At 38.2% G+C, this 9,388-nt stretch overlaps 1 protein-coding gene across 1 annotated transcript; it reads right to left on the bottom strand.

Moving 5' to 3' along the window:
• Positions 1 to 505: 505 nt before the first annotated feature.
• On the bottom strand, positions 506 to 8,407 carry LOC21392446 (protein NETWORKED 1A). Its single transcript, XM_024163022.1, has 6 exons — positions 8,159 to 8,407; positions 8,013 to 8,061; positions 7,582 to 7,663; positions 7,176 to 7,449; positions 2,228 to 6,501; positions 506 to 1,959 (listed from the first exon to the last, which is right to left on the bottom strand). The coding sequence occupies exons 4-6, from the start codon at positions 7,276 to 7,278 to the stop codon at positions 787 to 789; spliced, it is 5,550 nt and encodes a 1,849-aa protein (XP_024018790.1). The 5' UTR covers positions 7,279 to 7,449; positions 7,582 to 7,663; positions 8,013 to 8,061; positions 8,159 to 8,407; the 3' UTR covers positions 506 to 786.
• Between the last annotated feature and the right edge of the window lie 981 nt (positions 8,408 to 9,388).

The raw sequence follows: 9,388 nt of genomic DNA, 5'->3' as shown, positions 1-9,388 counted from the left end.
AGAAATATAAAAAACACGTCTTCATCGAAGACTTATTAGAAAACACAAATATGCTATAATGGAACACAAAATGCAAGTCAGATTCGGTCACATTGGAAGAATATTGAAAACAATCACATTTGTTCAATTCAGACCATATTCCACCATCAGGACAACAACTAACCAAAGTAAATCATTTTGATAGAGATAAACAAAAAACAAGCTAAGCTCAAGGTTTAACATGCATATCAAAACCAAAGATTAGCGAACAAGAGTTGGGGTTTCGGGAGATGGAGGAGATTTCGTCGGAGTTTGAAGGCTTGGGCGGTCGAGTCTTGGAGGTGGCGGCTGTTGAGAACAATGTAAGGGTATGGGTGGAGGTGGTCTCATCTCACACGGAGGTTTGAAACTCCGTTGGCAAGCCAGAAAATTTAGCCCCCGAAGAATAGGGAATGTCTTGTACAACGGAAGTTGACTCGTTTTGTTTCGTACAACTCAAAATAGCATAAAATTCTTAATTCGTTTAAATAGCAAATACGGCAATCCCCATGAGTTAACTAGACATCTAATATTTACACATGAACAGAACTTCTATTTCTCTAATCATTTCCATAGTGTTCTTGGGATGGAGAGTTTAAATGCTGAACGAAGCAGCATATTGTTATTTTAGATCAAAGGTCTAACTAATACATAAGAAACTAAGCTTACAAAAGATGGTTTCTCATTAACTAATCCAAGAAACTCCCAAGAAACATTTCATCCATAGAAATAATGACTTTCCTTTCCCTCTAACTGATGATCGTCGCGTCAGTCTTCGCGAGTTGAAGGTCTCGCACAGCCACAGAAACAGCCCTTCCGCCGCCTCTGACGCCTTCTCCTACTGCTATAAATAAAGTCCCTCAGGAGAACTCCAGTCTTACTTTCGGAAAATCTACTATTTTTCCCTTTGTTCTTATTCTCATCCTCAAGCTTTAGCAGAATGTAATGAATGTTCTGCAACTCGAACTGCAGCTGTCCAATCTTTTCTGCACCCTTTCGCGCCTGCTCAGCAACTCTCTTCCCCTTGACATTTCCATCCTCTTCTGACTCAGCTGAACTTTTCCTGTCAGAAGATGAGGGACTAGTCTCTGCAATGTCCTTTGTCAGCTGATCATGGACATCCACTAGCTGCACAACAGACTCCTCAACTTCCAATAACTGTCTTTGAACCATTTCAAACTCGGCAAAATTGCAGTTCTTCTTTGTTTTGTTTATCTCCATCTTCTTCTTCAAATCTTGCACGCTTCTGTGTAGACTTGTCAGCTTCTGAGCATCTGACGCAAGTCTCTCCAACATCTTTCCCTTGTTACCTTCTTGATTCCGCAATTTGTTAAAGGACACCTCCAGCTTGTCAATGCCAAGCTCCTTCTCTGCCTGTAATCCTGAAGAAGAAGCCCGATTTGGTTCAGATGCTTGATTTTGTGTCTCCTCATCAGCAGGTGCATTCTGGCTGCGGTCTTGCTCTGCTGTTTCCCATAATACGAGCATCTGATCATCTGTCCCACCAGTCTTCCTCCTGCTTCTTCCGTATAATGAGTAATCCGAGATTTGATCTAGCGGAATGTCTTTCATCAAAATCCCATTTTCAGCTTTAGTCTTATTGAGATCAAGATCATCACTGTTTTTCATCTCTTCAATTGCAATGGCATCCTCTCGAAGCATTGAGCTCCTCAATTTCAGCGCTTCAGTCTCCTTTTCACTTTCAGCTGCTTCCTCAATGTTGGTGTTCACAGATTCCTGTACCGCAAGTCGTTCCACTTCCTCTTCCATGGCCTTTTCAATTGCATCAATTTCGAGCTTCTCCATTTCTTCCACCATTGCCTTCTCTACTGCCTTAATTTTTTTCTGAATTTTCTGCAAATCCACAAGCCCATCTGGGACCTCGGTGATTTGATCTTCTTTAAGATCTTCACAGCTCTTTTGACTTGTCTTTTCCATCCCCTGTGCATTCATTGTAAACATCAGATTACTCATCAAAGAAAGCGTCAGTGTAAAGTTTTCTAGTTCTGAGAAATGTTGCATGCATGTGTTGTGAGATAAGCTACTAGTCAGACATTTTCTTCCCAATAAATCAAAATTAGAAATAAAATTTGTACTCTCAATCCTATTCTAGAAATGAAAACTTGTATATCTACATTTTGGGAAAATAATGAAAGTAATAGATCATAATTTCCATAGCTTAACATTTTTCTATAGAAGATATTGTTACCTTTTGTGCCTTTTTGGCTGCTGCAAGAAGCTTTTCTCTAAGAAGGGCACTATTCTCAAGAGATTCTGCATTCTCTCTCAAAGAAGCTATGACGGGTACATAAGCAGATAACTGGGCCTCCAGTCTTCCATTTTGGCTTTCCAAGAAGCTTACTTTGGTTTTAATCTGCTCAATCTCCATCGTTTTTGCAGAATTTTCCTCTTCAAGATTCTGAGAAACTTCAATAAGCTCATGTACCTTATCTTCAAGTAGAACCTCACGAACAGCAGATACCCGAAGATCGAAATAAAATCCCGCGGCTTCAGCCTCCCAAAGTTCGAACTCATTGCTTTTTTCTTGCAACTCTGCGCTCAAATTTTCTTCTCTGATCCTGTGTTCTTCAATTTCTTTACATAATATCCCCACTTTAGTATCCAAATCTTCGTTCACTTCGCGAAGGCTTTCAATTTCCTTATTCTGGTTAAGGCCATCTTCAGTTAGTTCAAGAATCTTTTCTGCAATTATTTCTCTGTTTAACTTCAATTCTTCACATTCCATCTTCAGTTCCTCAACCGCACTGCATAATTTCACGTTCAAGTTCTCCGTAGATCTTATCTTCTGTTGTGCTTCTGAGAGCTCCACTGACTTCTGTTTTAGAAAATCATTCTCAATCAAAAGTTGAAGGCTTAGTTGATCATTAGAGTCTCTGACTTCATGCAACTCCTTGCCTAACGTCTCAACCGACTCATTTAGATGCACAATTTCTTCTTCTTTGTTCACCAACTTCTCCCTCAACATTCCACTCTCTACCTTGAGATCACCATTAACCTCGCATAATCTGTTTAGATTTTCGGAAAGTGCTTTTAGTTCCATAGATTTTTCAACTGTGAAGCTCTCCAAAACAAAAGAGAAGGTATTAAGAGCTACTGCCTCATGGAGTATAGCATCATTTTCCTCTGTAAGGAAGTTCTTTTCCTCCTTAAGGTCCAAAAGTTTCTTAAGCAAAGACCTATTCTCTTCAAGCACCTTGGAATTTTGTTCCTGCAAAATGTGGTAAGCTTTCTGCAGACTTTCCATCTTTTCATGCAGGATTTGTAATTCACCCTTCAATACTTCCTCCTGCTGCTCTCCATTGCTCACTTCAAACTTCAAATTCCTGTTCATATCCAAAAGCTCTTCCTTATCTTTTTGCAACATGTAATAGTGGCCTTTCATTATTTCAAACTCCTGCTCAAGTTTCTGTTTTTCTGACTCGAGCCCCAAGCCATCGACTCTAAGTTGCCCCAGTAAAGTTAAAAGCACCGAATTCTCAACCAGCAACTGCTGCTCCTCATCCTCACTTCTCAAAAGAGAACTCTTCAAGTCCTCAACATTATCAAGAATCGACCGCACTGATATTTGCTCTAGATCGAGTTTCTTTTCTCGCCCATGATCCAGATCAATTTGGAGAGCCCTGAACACCAGTCGAAGCCCCAACCTCAGCTTCTCAATTTCATTGACCAAGAACTCTGCTTCCACCTGCTGCTCAAGATTTTCACTCTCCAGTTCCGAGACGAGCTTATCTGAAATTTTCGATGCCTCGATATGTTTCTGACATTCAATGAGCAGTGTGAAATTCTTCTCCTCCAAGTCTTCAATAAACTTTTGCAGGATGAAGATCTCAATCTGGGCATTCATAGCTTTATCTAGTTCTTCCTCAAATTCTTTTTTCCCCAGTCTACTCTCTTCTTGTAAGAGATGGACATCATTTTGTAAACCTGCCAAACGAGCTTCAGTTGATTGCATATAACTCGAACGTTCTTGCTTCTCAACCAGAAGAGAACTGCGTAGTTCCTCGACCTGATGCACTGTAGAGTCTTTCTCCTTCTCCAGGTCAGAATATTTCTCTTCTAACTTGGTAAACCTCTTTTCGAGTTTTCCCAGTCTCTGTTCAACATTCTCCAACTGCGACACCAGGGTGCTTCTCTCGTTCAGAAGATGAGACTTCTCGTTGTTGAGCATCTGGCACATCTCTTCTATGCTCTTTGATCTCAGCCTCAGCTGCTCAAGCTCCAAATTTGCACCAGAGAGAGAATTCTCCAGCAAGTTATTCTTTTCCATGAGCTTTTTCATGTTTTCAGTAATCATCTGTAACTGTGAAAGTAGAGCAGCTTTTTCAGCAACAAGAGTGGATTTTTCTCCCTGGAGAAAGTGGCAGGACTCTTGCAATTTCTTGACCTTCTCTCTCAAATCCTCCAACTCAATATTCAGTCCCGATAAAGAACCGTGCAGCATAGTATTCTCTGTTGAAAGCTTGCCCATGTCCTTCACCTTCTCATAAAGAACTTCCCTCTCATTTCTCTCACTTTTGCAGATCTCTTTCATCTTTGAGTTCTCATCTTGCAAGTCTTTCACAAACGACTCAAGGCAATCAGGATTTAGACCAACCGAATCTACTTGCATTATTATTGAGTGGTATCTGCTTTTCAAGCTCTCCATTTCCTCCTTTAGATGCCTGATTTCATGCTGTAAGGTGTCGCTTTGGTCCTCCCTTCGTGCAACCTCATGTTCCAGTCTCTCCTTCATCGCCTTTAAGCTAAAGATTTCATCTTGGAGATTCTTCAGCGAGATAGTGCTTGAAAAGTTGAGTTCAGAGAGATTCCAATTTTCTTCCTTAACACGTTGCATTTCTTCTTCGGTATCATGTTTGGATATCTCCAGGTCCTTCAACATTCGGAGCCCATCTTTAAGCTCCAATGCCAAGGCTCTCTGGTCCTCTTGAGATTGAGAGTGCAACTTCTGAAGAGCTTGGAAAGTGGCTTCAACTTGCAGAAACTTTGACTGCTCCTCTTGCATTAGGTCCTGAAATTTCTTCAACTCATCATTTTTCTCTGAAAGTTCTTGATCTTTCCTAGAAATCTTCTTCAACAGATCTTCTGCCTCTGAACGCAGAGTTTGATTTGATCTCTCTAACATGACACATTGTTCTTCAGCACTTTTTAACTTTTCCGCCCCCATTAGAATTTCGCCATTTAGTCGTTCTGCATTTGCTTGAGCACGAGAAATTTCAGCCTCCATCTTAGCAATTATCTCCATGCACTGCTTGTATTGGAGACCTGCAGCTTCTTTCTCTGCACTCCGCTTAGCAAGAGCTTTCCATAGTGCTTCGATTTCAGCTTCGGCCCTTTCAATTTGCTCGTTTAGAAATCTGGCATTTTCCTCAGCAATTGAGATTTTAGACTCCAAAACAGATATTTTATCAAGACATTGACTGTATTTAGCAAGACCAGCTTCCTTCTCTGCCTCCAATCTAGAAAGTTCTTGCTTAAGTTTTCCAGATTCAGTTTCTGCCTTTATAGCTCGTTCCTTTTGTCCTTCTCCCTCCTCTTGGGATTGAGATAACAGAGTCACCAGGCTAGATATCTTTTCTAAACACTGATTGACTCGAAGCAGACCAGCATCCCTCTCGGTTTCCAACTCCAAAAGCGCTTCCTTCAACACTTTAACTTCAATTTCAGCTTTGCTTGCTCGCTCATCAAGCCGTCCAGCATCTTTTTTGGCATGATTAAGATCCCTCTCCAGATTAGATAACTTCTCAACATTCTGCTGGTATTGAAAGAGGAGAGTGTCCTTTTCGGCTTGCACCTTCGCCAGAATTTTCTTTAGGCTTTGAACTTCAGTTTCTGCTTTCACTGCACGTTCAGACTCAAAAATAACCTGATTCTTCAAATTCTGGTTTCCACCTGACATCTGAGAGTCCTGGTCAAAATTTTGTCCACTCTCTTCTCCTCCGTGGGAAACTAGGCCTTTTCTCATCCTCCATTCTCCAACCTTCGAATTTTCTGGCGCCACTCCGGAATTAAAGATCTCATTAAGCTGTTTTAGCCCCCTTCTGCTTGTTCCTGTGTCGGACATTTCTGAATTTCCCCCGTTGCTTTTCAATCCAAGTAAGTTGGTTGAAGAGAGTCCCAACGCATCCTTGTGCAGGTCATCTGGGTCTAGTAATGCACGAATCGGGTGCGGCATTTCAGGTGTATGGGGTTCAGCCTCGGGGCCTGAAGTGCTTGACTGTGATTCATCAGTCAGTGCGTAAGGTACTTGGTCGGGAAATGCTTGTGCCATAGTTCGATGGGCATGCCGCAACTCCACAGTTGCATGATCATACCTCTCTGCCAATGCCCGATAAGCTCGATAGAATTCCTCAACTAGCTTCATGAGCTCTGGACGTTTCTTGTAGTACATTTCTGCCCTCCTCGCAAAAGAATCCGCATCCTCTTCAATGAGCTTGATCATTGATTTCACCTTGGCGTCCATGTCTGCATAAGATGATCCAGAGTGAGTTGGGAAAAGCCATGTATGTATTTGTGAGAAGAAAATAAACAAGCCCACTTAACAAAGAGATTTTTTCTTTCCTTCCAAAATGGTAATCTGATATTATTTTTGTATAACTTTCCAAAACAAAAAAGAGATCTCTAACTTGACATAACTTTATCATGTTGTTTATTCACATTACATAAGTGTTAGTTGGAATTCCAATAATTCCTCCATCAAATACCCATGAAGGTCATTCTCCTATTTGGACATAATGGTTTCTTTAGGCGGCATTTGAGTCAAAAATTGAAGAGCAATATAAATCATTCTCAAACTTATATGAGGAAAGTTCAACATAAGAGATGATGGGAAAGCTCCCTATTAGTATGCCAAAAACAAGGCAATTAACTCTATCATTTCAAAAGCACAAATGCTAAACAACACGATTGGACCAATAGTACAACCCAAGCGTTGTCTTTCCACTCGTCCAAGAGTAAAATGTGGGATTAATTTTTATTAGTAATAGTAATAAATTGGTGCTAAATACCAAATGAGAAATAGACAATACTGCTTTTTCAGAAAATAACTCGAAGCTGCATTTTCAGAAACTTATTTCAGTCATAATAAACCAGAATAGCCAAAAACAAGCAGTAAATTAAAGGGATGAGAGTATCAAGACCTGTAAGGTTTTCTTGAAGCCATTTCGAATTCTTGGGGCTAATGTGGCTATCCCACCACCATGAGTACAAGCGCCTCGACTCCGAATGTAATAAGGTTCCCATGACTCCTGCTAAGACCAACCACAGAACTGGTTTTGACTTTATAAAAGTCTGGTCCTTGTACCAGTAAGGTAGTCCCAGATAATGGATCCAGGCCAGAATATCACTTTTTAACAGATTCCCACCATCAAAATTGTTTGCTAACTCGGGTTTTTCCAAGAGACTTCCATCCACCTAAACAATGAACAAACAAATCATTAAGTAGAATGAGTTGAAAAAACTTCCAAAGATATATTCAACATTAAACAAAGATGTTATCAATTTTCTTCAAGATTATGTAATGGAAAGATCGGAAAAAGTCATTACTGGTTCAATTGGACAGGTCCAATTATTCAGTAGATGGAACTCCTTATCTCAACAAGCCTTCAATTAGCCAAATTTTGAGGTACTGATCAAGAGAAAAAGGAAATAATTATCAGATCATACATAACTATTAGGCCAAAAAAGAAATAATAATAATAAAGAAAGAAATCATTTGACAATTCTAGCAGTTTTGAGTCTATAAAGAATCAAACATAGTGCTAGGAAATAAGAGTGCAATCACTAGACTTGCATGAAATCTCCAATAGAAATCAAAACAAAACCAGCATTTTAGGAAGAATCAAAAAACAAATGATTTATTAACAATCTAAAAAAACTCAAAGAACATCTTTGTGCATATGACTTTCTAGAGAACAGTCAAATTTGACTTTCCTTATTCAACAAAAAGACTACAAAAAATCAATTAATAGACTCACCAAAAGAATCAAAAGTGGAGTCGGATTTTCAATCACCAAGTCAAACCTCCTATCAAACGAACAACAAAAAGGCATTAATTATAATCATGATGGATTGTCAAAAAAACAAAAAAACAAAACTTGAAGAACAAGATCAAGAAACTTACCAAACGAATGGATCAAGTCAGCATAGCTAAGCTACCATTCAAACGATTTTAAGCAAATGGGTCTGCAAAAACAGCAAAAAAAAATCGATCTTTTCTCATCCACGAGGATCAGAAACACCAAAAGAATGTAAAATCAGTGATGGGTTCTGATCATCAGCTGTGAAGAGTACAACTCAGCTGCAAACTACTGCATTTTCACTCACCCCATTTTCTCTCACTACACTCAAAACAGTTTCTCTCTCTAGTCTCTATTGGAGCTTTGCATTATATCTCTCTCTTTGTCAGATTTGGAAGTGTCACTGTTTTGATGACTCGTGAACTGTAAAGTGGACGACAGAGAATGAGGCAGGGTAAAAAAAAAAGTAACAATTTTTTTTTTTTTTTTTTTTGCATTTAAAAAATGTGGATAAATTTTCTAGTCGTTGTTCTTTTTTTTTAAAAATGTATTTCGAATTAGAATCGTAGTTAAGATTGAATTAATTGATGATTTCTAGAAAACGGTCTTATTATCTTCAAACGTTTGTCGGCACTGCAATGGTTAAAGACTTTCAAGGTATTTTGTTTTTTGTTTTGGTTTTTTTCTTTGTTTTTTTTTTTTGGGGGGGTTTCTATGTTTTGTTGGATATGAAATTTTAGTTTGGACATTGAAAATGACTAATCTTTAAGCTCTTGCTCAGGATCTCAAAAATGTTCTTTCTTGGGTTGAGAAGAACTTTGTACGTCTCTTAATTCTACCAACATCTTGTGATTTTTTTTTTTTCCAATGCTTTGAATAAAACATCTCTCACGTCCATTTTTCCCTTATTTTATCTGTTTTATTATCTTGAAAATTCTTTAATAAGATATGAATAAAAATGTTAAACAACCGTTTAAACCATCTCAAATATAAATGTTGATGTCAATTGTATATTTAGCATTAAAAATTATAATATAGTATGTTATTTTCATTTTTGCTATAATGCATAATGTTATTTGAAATACTATTATTTTTTTCTTATAATTATTAAGCTTTGAAAGTTGTAAAAGTTAACTTTTATTTTTAAAATATTTAGAAAATGTAAAAATTACATAAAAAAAAAGTAAACATTTCAACTAATAGTAATCAAATGTCAAATTTTTCATAAGTTATGCTTAGTGAAAAATTTACCACAAAGTATATCATATAGGAAATTTGGTACAAGAAATAGTATTGTATTGAAGGGTGTTTTTTATACTCAAATGTTAAATTTG

Source organism: Morus notabilis, unplaced genomic scaffold (assembly GCF_000414095.1).
Source record: "Morus notabilis unplaced genomic scaffold, ASM41409v2 Scaffold1163, whole genome shotgun sequence".
Lineage (NCBI taxonomy): Eukaryota > Viridiplantae > Streptophyta > Magnoliopsida > Rosales > Moraceae > Morus > Morus notabilis.
This window is presented reverse-complemented; position numbering and strand designations above follow the sequence as displayed.

What these genes read in the sequence shown, in the direction of transcription:
- LOC21392446 (XM_024163022.1), bottom strand. Translation starts at nt 7,278, where the DNA reads ATGGGAACCTTATTACATTCGGAGTCGAGGCGCTTGTACTCATGGTGG. An exon ending in GCTTCAAGAAAACCTTACAG is followed by an intron (nt 6,502 to 7,175) that starts GTCTTGATACTC and finishes CATCTTATGCAG; the next exon opens with ACATGGACGCCAAGGTGAAA. An exon ending in CAGCCAAAAAGGCACAAAAG is followed by an intron (nt 1,960 to 2,227) that starts GTAACAATATCT and finishes ATGAATGCACAG; the next exon opens with GGGATGGAAAAGACAAGTCA.